Source organism: Sparassis crispa (assembly GCF_003851025.1).
Source record: "Sparassis crispa DNA, contig_000008F, whole genome shotgun sequence".
Classification (NCBI taxonomy): Eukaryota; Fungi; Basidiomycota; class Agaricomycetes; order Polyporales; family Sparassidaceae; genus Sparassis; species Sparassis crispa.
Window position 1 is genome coordinate 341137 of NW_020939755.1, and position 20123 is coordinate 361259.

At 50.5% G+C, this 20123-nt stretch overlaps 6 protein-coding genes across 6 annotated transcripts; 4 read left to right on the forward strand and 2 right to left on the reverse strand.

Annotated features, from left to right (window-relative positions):
• Window positions 1–169: 169 nt before the first annotated feature.
• On the reverse strand, window positions 170–2704 carry SCP_0901200 (seven-hairpin glycosidase; the record flags this gene model as incomplete). Its single annotated transcript, XM_027761353.1, has 11 exons — window positions 170–317; window positions 377–394; window positions 448–617; window positions 700–1259; window positions 1356–1454; window positions 1517–1616; window positions 1676–1762; window positions 1818–1869; window positions 1938–2140; window positions 2240–2360; window positions 2427–2704. 11 exons carry the CDS (start codon window positions 2702–2704, stop codon window positions 170–172), a joined length of 1836 nt encoding a protein of 611 aa, XP_027617154.1.
• Window positions 2705–3160: 456 nt separating this feature from the next.
• SCP_0901210 (ANTH-domain-containing protein) lies at window positions 3161–6336 on the forward strand (the record flags this gene model as incomplete). The annotated part of the gene is made up of 9 exons (XM_027761354.1): window positions 3161–3226; window positions 3274–3372; window positions 3427–3553; window positions 3611–3948; window positions 4007–4118; window positions 4170–4321; window positions 4375–4522; window positions 4574–4721; window positions 4782–6336. The coding sequence occupies 9 exons, from the start codon at window positions 3161–3163 to the stop codon at window positions 6334–6336; spliced, it is 2745 nt and encodes a 914-aa protein (XP_027617155.1).
• Window positions 6337–7675: 1339 nt separating this feature from the next.
• On the forward strand, window positions 7676–8848 carry SCP_0901220 (hypothetical protein; the record flags this gene model as incomplete). The annotated part of the gene is made up of 6 exons (XM_027761355.1): window positions 7676–7688; window positions 7748–7930; window positions 7994–8062; window positions 8120–8170; window positions 8230–8383; window positions 8833–8848. 6 exons carry the CDS (start codon window positions 7676–7678, stop codon window positions 8846–8848), a joined length of 486 nt encoding a protein of 161 aa, XP_027617156.1.
• Window positions 8849–10801: 1953 nt separating this feature from the next.
• Window positions 10802–11304, forward strand: SCP_0901230 (hypothetical protein; the record flags this gene model as incomplete). The annotated part of the gene is made up of 4 exons (XM_027761356.1): window positions 10802–10834; window positions 10879–11005; window positions 11061–11093; window positions 11153–11304. The coding sequence occupies 4 exons, from the start codon at window positions 10802–10804 to the stop codon at window positions 11302–11304; spliced, it is 345 nt and encodes a 114-aa protein (XP_027617157.1).
• Window positions 11305–15180: 3876 nt separating this feature from the next.
• On the reverse strand, window positions 15181–16009 carry SCP_0901240 (hypothetical protein; the record flags this gene model as incomplete). The annotated part of the gene is made up of 5 exons (XM_027761357.1): window positions 15181–15341; window positions 15399–15449; window positions 15505–15585; window positions 15648–15845; window positions 15907–16009. The coding sequence occupies 5 exons, from the start codon at window positions 16007–16009 to the stop codon at window positions 15181–15183; spliced, it is 594 nt and encodes a 197-aa protein (XP_027617158.1).
• A 3259-nt stretch (window positions 16010–19268) lies between these two features.
• Window positions 19269–19974, forward strand: SCP_0901250 (hypothetical protein; the record flags this gene model as incomplete). The annotated part of the gene is made up of 5 exons (XM_027761358.1): window positions 19269–19281; window positions 19341–19523; window positions 19587–19655; window positions 19713–19763; window positions 19823–19974. 5 exons carry the CDS (start codon window positions 19269–19271, stop codon window positions 19972–19974), a joined length of 468 nt encoding a protein of 155 aa, XP_027617159.1.
• Window positions 19975–20123: the final 149 nt, after the last annotated feature.

The window sequence follows — 20123 nt, forward strand, 5'->3', positions numbered from 1 at the left end:
AGGATGATATGTATTGATACAGCTGATGTGTCCGTCCAGGCACTAACCCGTCACGAGCTCCGACAGCTGAGGCCAGGGAAAAGTGATCATATCTGCTGAGGTTCGTCAACGCAAGAAACCACCTGGATAAGTCAATGGTCCCGACCTTCGAACACCTGATGTGGGTAAGTTACAAAGGTGGGCTGGGTATACCGAACTTCTTTCTCTCCCAGGCCTCCCATGTAAACACAGGAAGCGGATGAGCCTCCGTGTTGAACACCCAGCGATCAAGAGGTAACATGTCTTCCTCGTGAAATAAAAGATACAGATACTTCAATCTGGGCGGCGAGCCTTTAAGCATGACGTCAGGTGAAACGCATCCGGTACGATCACTCACGTTTCAGCAAGGAAATAACTGAAATGATAGGCTTAATAGCATAAATCGTGTAACACGTTTGAGGAACTTACCTTGGCATATCATCCCTCAGAGGAGCAGGACTACGTTCCACATTACTGATGGAGGCGTATCCTGACATGGTCTTCGATTCCCTCTCGATAGCCTCAAACACAGCCCATCCACGCTCTCTCCATACCGGATCTCCGGTCGTCCTCCATAGAATGTAGAATGATTCTATAGCCTACTCGAACGTCAGAATTGATACTTCAAACACAGAAAACGACACTCGCCTCAGGTCTCAAGAAATAGTCTGTCTTCCGCACAGTGTAATCTCTGGATTTCTGCCTCTTTACATCGTGCACCCATTTCATCGATGGTTTGTCCCCCAGTCCAGGAGGTACCCCTCGTGCACCACTCTTCCGCCACCGCTCCATTTCATCGATCCACAGCAATCCTCCCTGCACGACGGGTCCGCCTTTCGGTCCACCGGTGAACTTAGTCGACAACTGGTGAGAATCATCTGTTCTAGGACGCATGGTAACCTCTTCAGGCCCCAGGCCCGACGACTGATCGGCGTACATCAGCCAACAGGACGTCGCGATACCTTCCGCGGCCCACATATGTAGCGAACGTAAGTCGTATTTCTTCAGTAGCTCGTATGAGCGGAGCCCATCCGGTCCGAGCGTACTTGGATCGAGATCAGCGAGTGAGAAGTTAAGTGTGTGCGCACCGAGGGCCAGAAGACCCGGGAAGAAGCAGGAAAGATGCTCGAATCTATGGGTGGGCACATAGCTAGCCGTGTTTGTATCGGTGACGTACACTAATCCTCGCGTGTCCGAGATGTAGAGGAGATGGGTCAGTATATGGTTGATTGTTCGTAAATCTGCGGGAAGGGCAGCGAGGAAAGATTGAATAGCATGGTTAGACGACTAGATGTCGAAATGAAGGAGCACACGCGCAGCCGCTGCAAACTACTCACACATCTGCAGACTTGACGGATCGCTCCGCGCTGTGAGGAGATACTGCTTAAGCAGATATTCGTGGGCACTGTCCGCAGCTGCTCCAACAGATAACGATTCTTCGGCGTAATGACACGTCAATGAGAGAAGTCACGTCAGTATTATAGACGGCTAGACATACCGTCTGCCGGTTGCCCGGAGGTAAGATTCCATCGTTTAGGAAACATATCTCCTGTTCTCCTGACATCAGCGCTTGCTAAGCTCTTCATGATCTTGTTTGCCTTTTGTTATCAACGAATCAACCATCTTAAAATCGCGGACGAGAAACCACTCTACTCACTCTATCATAGTGCTCCTTCTTTGCGGTAGCTCGAGCAAGATAGGTATATTCCAGCTGGCAGCTTGCTATCTCTGCAAGAATGCCGAACTGAGAACCTCTAATGTGACCACTGCGTTTTGAACGCAAAATTATTCAGCGCTACCGCAAATAGTGGCAACAAAGTAGGCGAGTCCTGCCGACACAGAAAATCGAAACTGGGAGCACGGCGCGCAGCACGCTGATGGCGGAGAGGATTCATACACAGAAGGGGATAAATACACACTTAACGGTATTGACGCCAAAGAATGGAAGTCCACTAGTCGTATTGAATACAGGAGAGAGTAGATTTGCAAGATCGTCAGCTCGCTTCAGAAGCATTGGCTCGCGTGAAAGGGCGTAAGCCGATAATAGTCCGCCAAGATAACGAATGACAGTCTCAAAGAAAGGAGCATAGGTTTCCTGTTCACGGCCTTCGGAGAGCACGCGCTGCGGGTCATCAAATGAATATATAATGCACGAGAGATTGTCACGAGGTAAAAGACAAAACCATGAGCAAGGCTCCGAACAATCGGTAATCTAGCTTACCGGTTTGATAGTGAAGCTAGCCTTCTCAACAAGGAGGAGTGCACGGGTGAACTCGTTGTCGAGTCCCATCAAAATCATGGTGTCGAGCGAATCGAATGCTGTGACACCCCAACCGTTGAAACTGGGGGACGTTATGGCATTCGGTCAGTATAAAAATAGGACAACGGAGACAAGTAATATTGCTCACTTGTCTTTTGTCCCATTGGATAATGGGAGCAACTCGTCGTGAGGAGAAGCATGTTGTTCATAACCACGATATGCATGGAGGAATGCAAGCTTAACTTGCTCTGCTCGCCGCTGCCAGACGTCTGGTGAGGTTTGGCCCTCTGAGTCAATAACCGGAGGATATAGTCGAGAAACAGTGGCATCCTTGTCTGGTAGGACATTATAGTAAAGCATCAAGATCACCAGGACAACTGCTGCTGCTGCAGCTATGTGTCTGGAAGATAAACGCCGTGCTAGCATAGCACTCCAGACAGCTCCAGAATTCGAACGAATTCGAAAGTTTGTCGTTGCAGGAGAGAGCATCCTAGCTGGTAAGCAGGCGAGCAGAAGGAACGAATCCGTGCGCAGAGACCTGAATGAGACTTGGGTAGTACACGCCGAATGAGAAAGCTATGGCCCTGCTAATATCATGGGTCGCAAACTGGGTGTCAACGGAGCAATTGCACAGGTTTCTATCTCGGAAGTCGTGTTTGGAGAATAAACCTGTCGAGCAAGCAGGAAGAAGTTCGGAACAGAGGAATATATTACGTAAACGTATAGTTAACTTGGAACGTTTCTGTCAATTTCCTCATCGTGAGTACTTGAATTACCTAAATGAGACCAAATTCCTCTTGGAAAGCTCGTCATCTGTCAGCGCTCAGCTCTCACCTCCAATCGTTCAGGATTAAGGACTTCAGGGTCTTTAAACGTCGAACGATGACCAGTTTTGAGAAGGTCGTCAAGGGTGCGTGTAAGCCGAAGGCGGCCCCTCCGAAGGCCAAGGTCCGTACGCTCCCGTTGCCTCTGTGGAGTTAGCTCACTCGCATCAGTACTTGGACCCAATCATCGCGGCGACGTGGTCGGAGGATGGAGCGGTGCACGACGTTTGCAAGGCATTATCGCCTCGGCTACGGGAACCCAACGTCATAGTGAGTCCGACCGTGCTCGGAATATGAAGGGCGCATCACACATCGTCACGGCAGGTCGTGTTCAAAGCCCTGATTGTGCTGCACACCATGATACGCAACGGCTCCACGGACAACGTACTCAAGTGCCTGTCGTCGTCGGACGTGCTGCGCCTGCGGAATGTGTCGGCCGGGAACTGGGAAGGTGCGGTGCGCTCTCGATCGCTTGAACCAAAAGTTGGCTGACCCTCTGGCTACTTAGGCTACGATGCGCCGCAGAACCTACAACACTATGCGTCCTACCTGGACGCGCGCATCCGGGCCTACCGTGACCTGAAGCACGACGCGATCCGTGTGCAGTCCGAGACGAACCGAGACATGCGAAACTCGAATGCGATCGAGGAAGACAGGATAGAAGCCGCCGCCGCGTCGTCTCGCAGGCGGTGGAAGAGTGGGGGATCTTCTGCTGCTCCGTCGAGTTCGGTGCAGAGGAGCAAGACGATCGCGGGCAGGAAACTGCGGGTGATGACAGTGGAGAAGGGGCTACTGCGCGAGACCAAGATCGTGCAGAAGACGATCGACGCACTGGTTGAATGTCGGGTACGAGCTACGGTCGAATTTGATGGCTGAGTTCTGAGTTCTAACCGGGGAACTATAGTTTTATCTGGACGACCTCGAGGACGAGCTGAATATCACTGCGCTCAGAATGCTGGTGAAGGACCTGTTAATTCTCTTCCAGGCGTGTAATGAGGGTGTCATTAACGTGTTGGGTACGCTCGCTTGTCTTCGCACCGTCTGATGGGGATTAACATCATGCGCAGAGCACTATTTCGAGATGTCGCACATCGACGCGGAGGAAGCGCTTGCGATCTATCGGCATTTCTGCAAGGAGACGGAGCGCGTAGTGGAGTATCTCGCAGTAGCAAAGAAGCTGCAGAATCTGCTCAACGTGCCGATTCCGAACCTTCGCCACGTGGGTAACTCCCGTGTCCTTCGAGTAGCGCTGAGCTGATCGACGTGTTGTAGGCGCCGGTGTCTCTCGCGGGAGCGTTGGAGGAGTATTTGAACGATCCGAACTTCGAGCAGAACAGGATCGAGTACAAGACTAGCAAGGAGGCAGCGGACAGGAACGCGAGGTCAGGTGTGAAGGCGAGTACGAAGTCACCAGACAAACGTGAATACACACTTCTATATCTGTTATCATGTTGATTCACGCTGCTCTCAGAACCTTCGCCGAAACCTCCTCCGCCTTCTGACGCGGCAACATCATCGCAACCTGTTCCCGCTAAGTCGCCTAACAACCAAGCTATGGTGGACTTCTTCACTGCCATCGAGGGAGAGCAGCAATCGATGTTCAACCCACAAACGAATAGGTCAGGTTTCGTCCGAGTGATGTAATTTCTGAGTTTATCTGATCTCTTGAGTTATTACAGCCCATCGACGGTGCACTTCCAGCAGCACGCTCTCCACAATCCTTTCGCACACCAACAGATGCAAATGACCGGAGCGCCTTTCGTGCAACCACAGATGCAGATGCAACCAACCGGTTTCATGATACCCCAGCAGACCGCATTCCAGCAGCAGCCGGTATCAACAAATCCATTCGGATTCCAAGGTCCCCAGCAACAGTCGTTCCTCCAACCACAGCAGACTGCATTCCTACAGCCCCAGATGACCGGGGCTAATCCGTTCCGGCAGAGCATGATGTTCCCACAGGCGACAGGGATGTCTCCGTTTGGCATAGGGATGGGTGCGCCCCAGCAGTCGTCGACCAATCCGTTCCCGCAAAATCAGGGTCAATCAGTACATGGCATGGGCCAGCAGGGCTCGATGAGTGCACCGTCTTTCAACCTCGGATCTGTGGCAACCTCGTCGTCTTCACCGTTCGCAGCTCCAGCTGCACACCTGCCTTCAATTGGTGCGGTCCCTTCGGGCCCAGCGCGGCCTGCATCCGCCCCGCTCTCGGCGCTTCCTGCTTCGACAAGTTCGTCGGGACCACCAGTCGCGCAGGCCGTAAAGACCCACCAAACAGGCTCGAGGAATCCATTTGGTACACCTGTCGTTGCAGCACCACCACTACCAAAGCCGCCCACATTGATGGAGTTGGCGATGGGTGTGAGAAGCAACAGCCAGCCGAACGGGACGCAGAACGGCCAGCAGCAGTCGATAGGCTCGCCAGGTTTCGGTGCGGATGCGTTCGGGCCACCGTCAAGCGGGCAGCCAAGCAGCTCGACCATGTCAAGTGTCGCTTCAGCCTTTATGTCAAACAATTCGAAGGGAGGCCAGTCACCAACGTCTCCACTGAGCACCCAGCCGACATCCACTACCTTCTCTGACTCTGTTTTCTCTTCTCTGCCCAACCATACTACAGGCGCTACCGCATCGTCGGCACCGTCAATCTCAATCTCGTCTGCGTCTTCGCCACTGCAGCCGCAGACGACAGGCTTCGCAGGTATAAAACCTTTCAAGCCATCATCCTCCTTCGGTGCGGCATTGTTCGAATCATTGCCGCCTATACCACAGTCCGCGCCTACCACACCGAGCGAATCGCCCAATCCAACGGCGAATGGCGGCACGACGAGTCCTACGGCGAACAATGGGTTTCCGGGCCTCGGTTCGCAGCCTACAGGATTGGGATTCGGGGGGTTGAACACGCAGCCCACCGGTGCGCTAACTGGGTTAGGAACGTCATCGCTCGGTGTCGGCCTGCGTCCCCAAACGACGGGTGCGGGAGCTGCGAACCCGTTTAGGGCCTCCATGTTTGCGATGTCGCCGGCCATGACTGGGGCGCCGTTCGGTTCAGGGAGCGCGGGCGCGTCCTCATTCCTGAGTTCTTCGTCAACATCTGCGTTGGGCGGCTCCCCCTTCGGGCTGGGCAGCCATACGACGGGTGCGCCAGCGCCGTTTGGTGCCAGCCAGTTCGGGATGGGCATCGGCGCAGGGCAGGATGCGTCGAAACCTCAGCAGAATGGTGTTTCACTGATTTGATTGACTGTCTCTCCCTTCTGCCGTCTGATTGTACTTCTACCTTTTTTCTCCATTTGGTGACACGCATGGACTGCGAATGTCTTTGCGTATCGCATGCTTTATGCCTGCCGGATCCCATTGCCGCCTCTGGCGCTCCTCACGTCGGATACACATTCGTTCAGCTTACACAGAAATACCCAACCCAGGTTAATTGTATTTTTCCCTCCTGATGAGATGCACGCGAGATCTTGCATATGAGCAGGTTGAGTAGACCCAATAATCATATCTACTCGTACAGGCATCGCCTCGACTCGGATCTGCTCAGGATCTCCTGCGACGCGACGCGTTTGTCACCTGACGGTCATCGACAGAGAATTCAGGAAGGATCGACAATTTGGACTAGGACTTTGCTCGGTCTGATTTTTGACTCAACAGCGGTGGAAATTGTTTTCCAGATATCTTCTGAACGTGTCTGGGAAACTATCGAAAACTTGATGGTCACCATTGAAGGCTTGCAAGGACTTCCACCCCGAGCAGGCCGTCCTTTCAATCTGCAGAGTGTACTCCTTTGGACTACCTGACGATGCTCGGATTGAAGGGCAGGCTATTTTTTACACGAATGCAGTGTCGTGTATCTGGTCTTCTATGTGTCACGGCGGTCTTGAACAAGTCTTGAACGCTGTCTTGTGAGAGCACCCAGTCTGTTCGAACCTGCCTTCCCCTCGACATTACTAGGACTTCCGGCAATCTGGTCGTTCGCTCCTTTACTCTATTGCTATACTACCGATGTGCCTGATATTAATGTCGAGGTGAGCCCTCTTGGATTTTCGAAGGCTGTCTGTTTTGCATGTGATTTATTCTCCATTTTATGCACTGCCGCATTTCGCGATACGAGGTCTTCTAGCTGATTCCATTCCTCTGGTTCCTTGTTCTTCTTTCTGCGAGTGCGACCGGCCCATCACACTTAGTCCATGTTCGGCAACAAGGACGGAGCCGTTCTCGGATGAAGCCGACGCACGGAAATTGAGGTGGGCTCACTCGTCGCTGCCTGTTCAAAATTGCTGAGAGGTGTCCCGTAGGTTTCGAGCACATTAAATAGAGACCTATACACGGGGCATCTTACGCTCGCAGGGCAGTGTCCTCCGCGGGGCAAACGCATGTTTGATACAGTGCCATGCAACTTCAAGTTGATTCGCGTTTTGCAGGGTTGATCTTCTGACTGTGTGCTCGTGTGAACGGCTTATTCGGAGTTTGAACCAGATGTTTAAAGACGAAGAATAGTCACACTGCGCCTTATTCTCAACCACCAACCTTTGCGCTTTGACGTCTCTCTCGCAATATCTCACTTGGCTTATTCAACATGTCCCTCCCCAGTCAGTTTTTTTAACCTTTTTTGAACCTTCGGACCACTGATGTGCTCAATTTCTTCCAGTTTCAACCTCAGAACACATGAATTCGTGGCCCGTTGATCCGTCGCCCATGTTCTCTCGATTCAGTCTGCTGTTCATTACACACCCGACTTCTCATGAGGCCAACGCGATGGGTGTAGTGCCTCAGTACACGGACGTCGACACATCCGATGAGGTCTCTGACAATGTAGGTCTTGGCGATGAAGGTTAGTTATTTCAACGTTCCACCGTGAGCAGTTTGTACTAATATATTTCTGTGGGTTGCACAGAGACCCTAGGTTTCCTTGCTGAGGAAGAGACGGACGCGTCGACTATTCCTAGGCGCTGTCCGAGCCTACGTAGGAAATCTTCATTGATTGGTAGATTTGTCCTGATAGCTTCTTCGTCACATACAGCATGCTTAGGGCCGATAGAGCTTCCCGAAATATCCTATGATTCTCAGTATGGTATGATCTTGACGATGCACTGTGTTTGTATGATCCGACTGATGTTGTTTAATCTCCAGAGTGTCCGGAGCTCGCACCCCTCAATATCTGCTTAGTGGCTCTCCCTGAGTCCACCAGCTGCAATGATGTTATATCAGCCCCCTCTGACTGCTCCGACCGCATTTATCAGCCCATAGTGAAGTTCTGCCTGCCGGAGCTGCTGCACTCCGACTGGTGAGATGTTAACAAGTCTGGTCCTTCTGTATTCGTCGTACATGCCTTGCCACCGAATCTATTTTGTTGTGTCCATTCTATTCTCCCTAAAATACAATGTGTCTAAAGCATTGGTACTCCATGTCTGTTTTGTGTATCTTTGACTAGATTTGATATATCTATCCCTGGTTCTACCTTTTGCCCTTCACTGCCCTGATCATTGCTCATTCTGCAATGTGTCTGATTACACTGAGGATATCCCACTGAATGACGCCTCCAACTTGCGCGAGTGCTCATCCATCTACGTCTCCTCCTTCTCCTTCTCCCTGTCTTCGTAATTGTGGCCATGCAGGCCTATCTCAAGCTCGGGAGGTTGTGCGCGCAGTGGCTCTCGTCTGCCGCTCCTGAGATGAATTGTGCTGTAGTTTGATGGCATATTCAATATGGGAGGGGCGTTGAAGTCACTGCAGGCACTCCAGACTTTAAGCTTTAAGACTAAATCTCCGCACTTTTGGATGGACGTGCGCGCACGCGATCCGCAAGTGACTGGTCATTTCGAACAGTGTACTAAGTGTGCGTGAAGGGACATTGATGACGGCAGACTGGGCGCGATGGAAGGGGTGAGCTTGAACCAAAATGCACGTCATGTTCTCGATGCATGATACGAAGGTACGTAGGCACTAGTGCATGGGGCACGGTGAGCATGGAGCCCTATGTCGAGTTGACATGGTCATATTGATAGTCCTGTTCTCAAATGACCCGAGGTGCCTACGAGTTTCCCAGGGCGTACCTATATCAAGGTCCATGACCTGATGGCAAAGCATGTACTACTGGACATCGGACTCCCAATGGTCCTCAAATGTCCGGTAGCCCCAGTCGTCTAAGAAAAGAAGTCTTGCGTACCCAATTTGTAATGTTCACAATTGGTACCAACGAAGAAGACCCTTTCACGCATTTCCGACGGTGTTGAAGTCACTCCTGCTTCACCTTTTAGTATAGACATGATGGACATAGAAGGGATATTTAGATGAGCTCAATGTCTTATCGAATGGCAAGGGATATCAACTAGTTCGCTATGAGCGGACAAATGTTATGACTAGCATTTATCAGCCCATAACAAACCAGCTCACGGCACTGATTAGCACCTCGTGGTCACCACACGGGTTAGCTTTGATATAAGAGGAAAGCCACCACAGCTTAAGATACGTTACCATAACGTGTACGGCACATACAATACGCCGTCACTGTGACGACGCATCACCCATACATATTAATCTGCAGTAGAAAATGGCTCCTGCGTTAGTGTCACAAATCATAAGAGATATCACTTGCGTACTTGTGAGTCATCTTCACTCAGAACTACGGCAAATCTGTTATGTTAAAGCTCTATAAAGGATGGCGTTCACCTACAAGCAGTGAAATTCCGGTAAGTCTAAGTAAGGCAAGACAGATAGCGTACGTACTAGGAAGGCAACCAGCATCGTGAACGTATAGACAATGGCAGCGACGATGAGCACCCCGTGCTCTACGCTGTATTCAATGACGACAGTGGTACACCATCACCATGACTGGGGCTGTGATACAACCTGCGATTAATCGGATGAGTGGACAGCCGGTGTCTTCGCCGCCTTTCCACCCATAACGAATCAGCACACATAATTGATTAGGACTATGAATAGTAGTCAGCACACAGTCATGGTCACTTGTAGTGTGCTGGATAGTCAATAGAAAGAGGCCGCGATGCTATCGCGGAGTCTCACATGAATGGTCTATCACGAAGCTGTTTCTCGTACGAAGCTTCAGCCAGGGGCTGACTGAGGCTGAGGATGCGAATGCATACCTTGGAGTCTGCGTCGCTCCCAACTCTCAGGAGTCTGTAAGGTTGTCTGGAGTCGAGTCAGCTGGAGGGCATCATCGTGCAGTAGGCGGACGGCTAAGAGCTTGTATGACTGCAGAAGACTACCGTAGTTAGTGAGGCTACGGCACGGAACAAGCGAAAATCGACCGCGGTCGTCGCATGCTCATTAACCAGCTTCTAATCGTAGCAGATATGAAGAAAGACTCGGAGTTATTCTCTCCATAGTTTCATCGTTTACTTATCTTGTCGCAGAACCTTGCAGAGATGGAAGAGATCGGGCTGAACTCGGTCGATGGTGGATGTTATCAGGAATAAAGTTATGACTACGCGAGATAGATTTTTGAGCGCAACCTTCAAAGTGCAAAGCCAAGCAACTAAGAAATATCAACGCCGCAGTAGCTGTAAGATAGGATTAGGTGTGGTGGAAAGACTGAGGTGCCAGCGCCAGTGCTGGCAGCGGGGAAGTAGACGCCCGAACTGCACGTGGCTGCGGACGCGACTGTCGGTCGGACTGAAATCTTGCGGACCTTCACTTCCTTCTCCTCAACGCCCATCATGTCTCCGTACGTTCTCCAAGATTTATGACATTTACGAATATTTACCTCTCTACATTCGTATTTGCCTGTTGTATCTTTGGCATGACATGTCTCTCCCGTAGGCAACCCGAGATATCAGCCACTGCTCCGAAACCGACCATATTTCTGTGGGTTGCACAGAGACCCTAGTTTTCCTTGCTGAGGAAGAGACGGACGCGTCGACTATTCCTAGCCGCTGTCCTAGCCTACGTAGGAAATCTTCATTGATTGTTAGATTTGTCCTGATAGCTTCTTCGTCACATAGAGCTGCCCGACGTGTCCTGCAAAATTCAGTATGGTACGGTCTCAACAACATGCCGTGCTTGTATGATCCGACTGATGTTGTTTAATCTCTAGAGTATCCGAAGCTTGCACCCCTCGACATGTGCCTAGTGGCTCTCCTTGAGCCTACCAGCCACAATGATGCTATATCAACTTCTTCTGACTACTCCGACATTGTTTCCCAGCCCATAGTGAAGTCCCACCTGCCGGAGTTGCATTCCGACTGATTAGGTCTGGTCATTTCGTACATGCTTTGCCACTGAACCTATCTTGCTCTTCCCATTCTTTTCTCCCTAAAATATAATGTGCTCAGAGCATTGGTACTTCATGACCGTTCTGTGTATCTTGGACTAGCTTTGACATATCCATCTCAACTTCTACTCACTGCCTTTCACCGTCCTGACCACACATTATGCAACAACATCAATGACATCCTGCCGGACAAGGTCTACTGCCACGTCAACTTGCACTTTCATCACACTTGTGCAAGTGCTCATCCATCTATGTCTCCTTCACTTTTGTTCTGCGTTTGTAATTGTGGCTGTGCAGGCCTATCCCAACCCCAGGAGGTTGTGCAAGTAGTAGCTCTAGTCTGCCATCCACACGACGAATTGTGCAGTAGTTTGGTCAATGCGAGGGAGCATGTGAAGTCAGTGCAGGCACCCAAGACACCTCAAGGCTGTCAAGACAAATCTCCATGCCTATGATCGGATGTGCGCTCACCCCGTCCGCAAGCGACGGGTTGTGTTTAAAGGTTCGCTGGATGCACATGGAACAGACAGCGGATCCGGTGCATTGCGCGGTATGAGCCTGAACTACTGTCATGGTCTAGATACACGGTGGTTGGGTACTGTCAGAGAACCCGGAGGTGGTGGATGTGCCGCTACGGTATGTACTGTTTCTCACGCATGGAAACAACAGGATGCACCAGAAAGGTAGCATACATTCATGGGAAAAGGCTGAGGTCGGTGATGACTGTGATCAGACACTCCCCTGCCTTTGAGCGGTGATGAGATAGGGTGTGGGTGTCATTGTCAAGCTCTTCCATGAAACAAGGTATGCAAGGGAGCCTACCTTGAGTTGACGTGGTCATATTGACAGCCCTGGCTTCAGACGACCTGAGGTTTGTGGGGAGTGCCTGTAGTAGGCATGGTAGGTTTCCAAGGGTGTAAGTATCTTGAAGTCAACTATCGGACACCAAAACATGTGCTGCTGGACTCCCAGACGAACTTGAATTTCTCCGTGTTTTGGTCACTGCAATTGTCTAAGAGATCTTTGTAACTGTCGTGTAATGTCTACAGTGCTTACCGATGAAGGAGGGGTTTTTAGGCATTACCGATAGCGCTGAAATCATGTCCCTGCTTGGCCATTTAGCATAACAACTTTGCTGAAAATGGAAAGAACATTTGGATAAGGTCAAGATTTGGTTGAATTGCAAGGCACATCAGCTGGTTTGCTATGAGCAGACAAACATTGTGGACATTGTTTACCAACCCATAGCGTACCACCTCATGGCGCTGACTGGTTTCTTATGGTCAAGCAATAATGCCCCAGTCGGCTTCAATAAAGAAGGACTCAATGCACGTTACTATTGCGTGTATAGCACATACAATGCGCCATCGTTGCGATGAGGCATCACTTTTATGCTAATCTGTTGTAGAAGGCAGCCTGTAAATTAGTGTCGCAATCGTAAGAGATATCAGGGTGCAGACCTGAGAGCCCCCATCGTTCTCAACTACGGCAAATTTGCGACCATGAAGGTGGCATCCGTCGACACGCAGTGACCTTTCAGGAAGTATAGGTAAGGGAGGTATCTAGGAAAGGAACGGAAAAAGACGTCAGCATCGTGAACGCGAGACGACAGCTACGATGTGAGACCGTGACGATGTCACGGTGGGCCGCGACTACTTGAAGGAGCAGGCCGAACGGTGTTATCGATATCATCGACGGATCGGTCCATCTAATCTTATCAAATCGCCAACTCCAATATCAGCATCGCACTTGTCTTATTAAAAAAAACTCGATGGACAGTCAATATTCAGTCTAAGCGCCTCTCTAGCCTCAAATTTCTATTTTGTGAGAACTTTTCGAACGCCGGTACCTTCGTAAACCTATACTGATTGTATTTGACTCCAAGTCACTTAACCCATCCTCGCCGCCTTCAACGGCGGCTTTGAACTTTCTGCGCGCAGCAGCTTCAGGGCTATATCCTCCCTCGGCGCCCTCCGCTCGCCCACTTACATTCAACCTCGAGGTAGTTGAGAACGCCCCTACTGCCGACCAGCTCCGCACCATCCTCTCGTACCTCCATTCGACCGCGACGGGCTCAGCAGAAAGTATCTCCCCCGCAAACTTGCTTTCAGCCCATCCCACCGTGCAGACACAGCCGACAAGCGCGGAAGGCGTTGCTCGCCTTGCCGCACAAAACGTGAATGCACTCAAGTGGCCTATTGTTGTCGACTGGGATGCGGGGCGCGCGGCCGTGGGCGACGTCGACGGCGTGAAGAGCATTCTGGAGGAGTTGAGGAAGAAAAGGGATGGCGAGGCTTCCGAGACGCCTGAGCCCAAGTCGAAGGGTTGGTTCTGGTGAGCACAACCGAAAAGGAGTCGCGATAAGTTCGTAAGTGTTTATAACGACGGTTCTTCTGATCGAACGTTGATTTACTTGTGTAGAGGAACAGGAAGAGTCTCTTCATCTGACACAGACGTTGGCTATAACATGTACTCCTAAAATCCGATGTACGGTATGTAACATTAGTCGGACATGACCCAGAACATACTATTTGTAGCAGTATAAACCAATTCAGGTGTGTCAAGGTCACCAAGAACAACAGAGTATTCACGATCCGGTGGTCCTGACCATCGTCTGAGGCACGGCTGTCGCCAATAGGATGAAACGCGCAAACGCTCATTAATTCTAGTCCGTCCGCGAACACGATCGCCTCATGTGTGAATCCTGACACAGATTTTCTGCAGATGTTACCCATGGATCAGCAATGAGCGTGAAAGTTTGCTACACCCCGCCGGTGGGGCTGCCTGGGAGGAGCGACGCCAGTCAAACGAATGGATAGGCTCAAGGAGGGAATGTGACCTCCAGCGACGAGAGTCTGATGTCTTCCACGATCTCCCAAATGCAGTTGTGCGACGTAACCCCGGCGAGAGATGAACACCACTTTCAGAAAACTAGCCAGGGCTGCAGGGTTCTCGCTACGCCCTCAGATTGACTGGATCACAAGTTGGGACTTTGCCGCCGCTCAACCAACGTGGACGCAAATGCAGGCTTGAACAACAAGGTGCTAACAAGAAGATTGGGACCACTGAGTAGACGATACGCATGCGTGCATGCATATAGCGTATGCAACGCAGTGAAAATATCAATCTGAATTTCATAAGGTTTCTGTCGCGTCCGAGACGGAAGCCCGGCTCCGAAGGCTCGCAACTTCCTCCACGATGCACTCTTCATCCTCGTCGACCAACGTCTCGCACAGGAGATCACTTCACGATGATGACTACGATCTCCTTTCTTTCACCCTTCTGAGTCTCTGGATTGGTTGACCGTACTAGCCTGCGTGGATCGGCTGGCTGCGAATCGTTTCGTGCATGGCGATATCTTCCAGCCGATGGAAATGCATCGCTCTGCGACCGTGGATGTGGACATGAGAGAATTGCGGCTGAGATGTATGTACATGCTATCTCTTACCCAGCAGAACGACTACTACTGTGTCTCCCCCAGGTAGATGACGCGCACTCCGGGATGGATGATCGACGATCCACATGCGAGGTGCGGACGTGCAGTGTGTACCATCTCTACTCTTCCAACTGTTACAATCAGTGCTATCGTTGTACATCTACTGCTTTGCATTGTCCATCCATTTCCGTAAGCTAGTTTGTTATGGGTGTGTATGTATTTTGCAAATACCTACATGCTCATAGCAAACTAGATGAGTTTGATTGCTGTGCAGTTAGATCCCAAATACTCTTTGTACCTCTTGACAATTTTGAGCAAAGTGTATACTCTAAATGGTACAATTTGAATGTATTTTACAGAGCAATATGCCAGACATCACGAAGATATGCACCAGAAAAATGAAACACCTAACATGTCACCAATCAGAAAGGAATATAGATGAGAAGCATTCTGCTATGGGTGTGCATGTATCTTGCAAGCTACCAGATGCCTCCGGAACAGCATTGAGATCCTTGGTAGGCTCGGCAAAACCTACCAGACGGATATCAATGGGTGGGAGCTCGTTGCACCCGACACCTATGGATGAAATATCAACAATTGAATAGAAGAAACCTAGAAGTGATTAGTGCATACCCTGCTGAACATCGGACGATACGTCCGGTAACGACACCAGCTCTGGGCGTGCTATATGATGGAATGACTATCAGAACAATACTAACGATGGACGAGCATTTCCTACGTGAGGTTGGCCACACAAAATCATCGTCGACGTCGGGGGCCGCCAGCACCGTCTCGCCGCCCGCGTCGATCGGAGTGAAGTCTGTAAATCTAGTGAGCAAGCTGGACCATCACCGTTGACGACACAACATTCGGGTCACTTACCTCGATCATGCAAGTCTCCAGAAGTCGACCCATCACCGAAGCCATCGGACATCGCGATCGAAGGGGCTTCGACCATTGCCACGGCTATTTCGTTGACCGCCAGGGCTTCCATCGATGATGTAAGCCGAGAAACCAGAGGAGAGACTTCAATGCCAAGCAGTAACGAGACGGGACGGGTATATGTCCCAAATGCTGTATCTGGACGAGATTGGGTGGATTAGTGGTCGGAATACTACTCAGCAAGTGATGAACAATTCACCACCCCACGAAGACATGTTGAATAAGGAATCTGAAACGTAGAGACGGGCAGGAAAGTGTACAGGAAGGTGGTTGAGAGCAAGATGCAGTGCGAGAATCCCCATGTTCGAACTTTATTATACCAGATTCTTCTCCGAATCAGGCTCCGAACACGCCGTTCTCACGAGCCAACTGCCAGAAGGCTTGAAAGGCGAATCAAGCCACAGCACAATTCAAATATGCAATGCCCCGCGCCGAGAACAATACGCAGCGAGCATAACATGTTCTCTTCGCACGAGTCTGTCCAACATGCCCGTACAGTCAGTATTCGTGGGCCAGCAGTGCCAGCGACACGCCGAACACGCCGACCACTCATCTGGACATTCGGCGTCAACCGAACACGGCTCGAGTCCTTGTGCCATACATGGACTAAATATGATCGGCTGGTTGGAACGGCAGATATGACATGCGCTATAAGTCTCATGGCAAAGGCGCACGAAATGAGGAATAAAACCATCCACGGAATAGCGACATTCAATCACGGAATATCCAAGGAGACTCACCCGGACAAAATTACATGCACTGTGGTATGCAGTGACAGAGTTCAACAGTAAATGGACAAGTTTCCGGTCCTTCGGAAATATGCAGGTAGAAAAGGACAGGCTCAGACAGAGAGGTCGCCCGACACGGCAGCAGTTACTAGACTATCAAGACCAGATGTATTATTATTCATAGGAACCACAGAAGAGAATTGTCCTACAGATGGGGTATCACTCGAGCAGAGTCCAACAACACAGTTGTCAGCACGAACTCCAGAGGATTCACTGGCTTTTTACGACTTCCCAGCTATTCGCCTAAGAGGACGTAGTCGTCCGCATCGGTCAGCACCGTGCCCACTGTGTCGCAGTATTCAAACGTCCTCGACCGCGTCCAAGTCTACCAGAGACCGGATAACAGGTTCTATTTTGCGTCAGACGCCCAGTGTGAACAAAATCCAAGGCATAAGTAGACTCTTCACGGAGGTTGTATCCATCGTAAGTGTACGTCGTCAATTGACAGACCAATCAGAAGCAAGAAGCTCTAAATCTGGTAGTCGATCTGGCAGAAGACAGAGCATGTCCAGGTAGCCAAGAATAAATTCTTCACTGGCGACAATCCAGTTTAAGGAACTGGTTTAAGTTGCCCATGAATGTGAAGAGATTACGAATGAGACGTTTCTACAGGGGCCAGGGGGCGCCGGTGATGATGACCATTCACCAACTGCCTACGCCCAGACGTATTGTTGAGGCCGTCGTATGTGTTTCCATGGCTGGCGATGTCAGAATCTACCACCCCTTCAGGTACGCAGGAATGGTAAACTAGTTGTAAAAACAGCTTGAGAAGTATGCAGCAGTTTTCCGGTTGCCGCCTGTGGTGCTGAGAGAGTCACGCCGATGGGAATAAAACAACGTCAGATTAAAGCGACCGTCTTATGGCAGGAAACGTACTGAGACAAGGAGAGAGGAACATGGGAACGAATGTAGTACAGTCTTGAGACTGGCCCCCACAAATGCCACCATCTCAAGAGGAGAATATAGTGAACACGCTACGCGTACTGACCTGCGCGTAAGGGTTAACCAAGTTGTTGTGGTCAACGCTAAGTCAGTACAACGAGAGACAGCGATTGTCAAGGCGATGCACTTGGCCAAGTCGTGGAGTATATCAGGCTCATTGAAGCTGTAACTGGTAGACATCGCCCGCTCGCCATTACGATCGCCCACGAGCATGTCGATCGGCAGTGACTCTTACTGCGAACTGCGGAAGGCAGAGAAACGGTGTGAAGGATTGTCTGGGCCGAGGGTGCTGTACTCCCAATGCCAATGCACTGACAGGATGAAAACCAAGAACTGAGTCTGTGCTGTATCTCTAGCTCTTCAGGCACCTGGAAAACGAGACACGCAAGTGCATTGCTCACCGGGACGCATTCCCTACAGAGTCTGGCTGCCGGATACAATGGACGACGATGAGGATCCGAGCGGATGTATAAGCTCTTCACCTCTACGATCGGAAAATACGGGCTGACACTATATATTTTAACAACTGCCATCCTTCTTTCAGTGGTAGGCAAAGGTGAGGGTCTAATGGACCCATCAAGGCATTTCGGACGTGGACACCCTGAGACGGCGATGGCGACGGCGAACAAAGCATAACAGTTCGACTACACCTGCTAGAGTATCTCTTCTTCTGTGCCTGTCGAGGTCGACCACGTAAGCTCAGTGCTTCTATGTCAGAGATGATCATGCCCAGCGAGGATCAATTGAAAGGCAAGGACGACCCACCGCAAATGACTGTCGCCAGTCGGTAAGAGCGTAGGATTGGACTTGGACGCAGGTGCAAGTCTGAACCACAGGGTGGTTGGGATCACTGACGACACATGCCAGTCGTGTACGCTACCGGGCCGGGTCGTCACGGTAGTACTGCCTTCGACATTGATGCAGAGCCTGAGTTTCAATGAATAGTACTGGCAAAGACAGAGATCGATCAACATGATCGAAGGACCGTACTTAGGCTCCACCCCGAGCGGACCGTCCTTTCAATCTGCAGACAGTGTACTCCCTTGGACTACCTGACGACGCTCCGATTGAAGGGCAGGCTATTTTTTACACAAATGCAGTGTTGTGTATCTGGTCTTCTATGTGTCACGGCGGTCTTGAACAAGTCTTGAATGCTGCCTTGTGAGAGCACTCAGTCTGTTCGAACCTGCCTTCTTCCCCTCGACATTACTAGGACTTTCGGCAATCTGGTCGTTCGCTCCTTTACTCTATTGCTAGTATAGCACCGATGTGCCTGATGATGTCGAGGTGGGCCCTCTCGGATTTTCGAAGGCTGTCTGTTTTGCATGTGATTTATTCTCCATTTTATGCACGCTGCATTTTGCATTACGAGGTCTTCTAGCTGATTCCATTCCTCTGGTTTCTTTTTCTTCTTTCCACGACTGCGAATAGCCCATCACACTTAGTCCATGTTTGGCACAAGGACGGAGCCATTCTCGGTTGAAGCCGATGCAGGGGAATTGAGGTGGGCTCACTCGTCGCTGCCTGTTCAAAATTGCTGAGAGGTGTCCCGTAGGTTTTGAGCACATTAAATAGAGACCTATACACGGGGCATCTTACGCTCGCAGGGCAGTGTCCTCCGCGGGGCGAACGCATGTTTGATGCAGTGCCATGCAACTTCAAGTTGATTCGCGCACGGTTGATCTTCTGACTGTGTGCTCGTGTGAACGGCGTATCCGGAGTTTGAACCAGATGTTTAAAAACGAAGAATAGTCACACTGCGCCTTGCTCTCAACCACCAACCTTTGCGCTTTGACGTCTCTCTCGCAATATCTCACTTGGCTTATTCAACATGTCCCTCCCCAGTCAGTTTTTTTAACCTTTTTTGGACCTTCGGACCACTGATGTGCTCAATTGTCTCCAGTTTCAACCTCAGAGCGCATGAATTCGTGGCCCGTTGATCCGTCGCCTATGTTTTCTCGATTCAGTCCGCTCTTCGTTACACACCCGACTTCTCATGAGGCCAACGTGATGGGTGCAATGCCTCAGTACACGGATGTCGACACATCTGATGAGGTCTCAGACAATGCAGGTCTTGACGATGAAGGTTAGTTATTTCAACGTTCCACCGTGAGCAGTTTGTACTAATATATTTCTGTGGGTTGCACAGAGACCCTAGTTTTCCTTGCTGAGGAAGAGACGGACACGTCGACTATTCCTAGAGGCTGTCCTAGCCTACGTAGGAAATCTTCATTGATTGTTAGATTTGTCCTGATAGCTTCTTCGTCACATTCAGCACGCTTAAAGCCGATAGAGCTGCCCGACGTATCCTGCGACATTCAGTATGGTACGGTCTCAACAACATGTCGTGCTTGTATAATCCGACTGATGTTGTTTAATCTCTAGAGTATCCGAAGCTTGCACCCCTCGACATGTGCCTAGTGGCTCTCCTTGAGCCTACCAGCCACAATGATGCTAATTCAGCTTCTTCTGACTACTCCGACATTCTTTATCCACCCATAGTGAAGTCCCACCTGCCGGAGTTGCATTCCGACTGATAAGGTCTGGTCATTTCGCTTTGTCACTGAACCTATCTTGCTGTACCCATTCTTTTCTCCCTAAAATACAATGTGCTCAACGCATTGGTACTTCATGACCATTCTGTATATCTTGGACTAGTTTTGACATATTCATCTCAACTTCTACT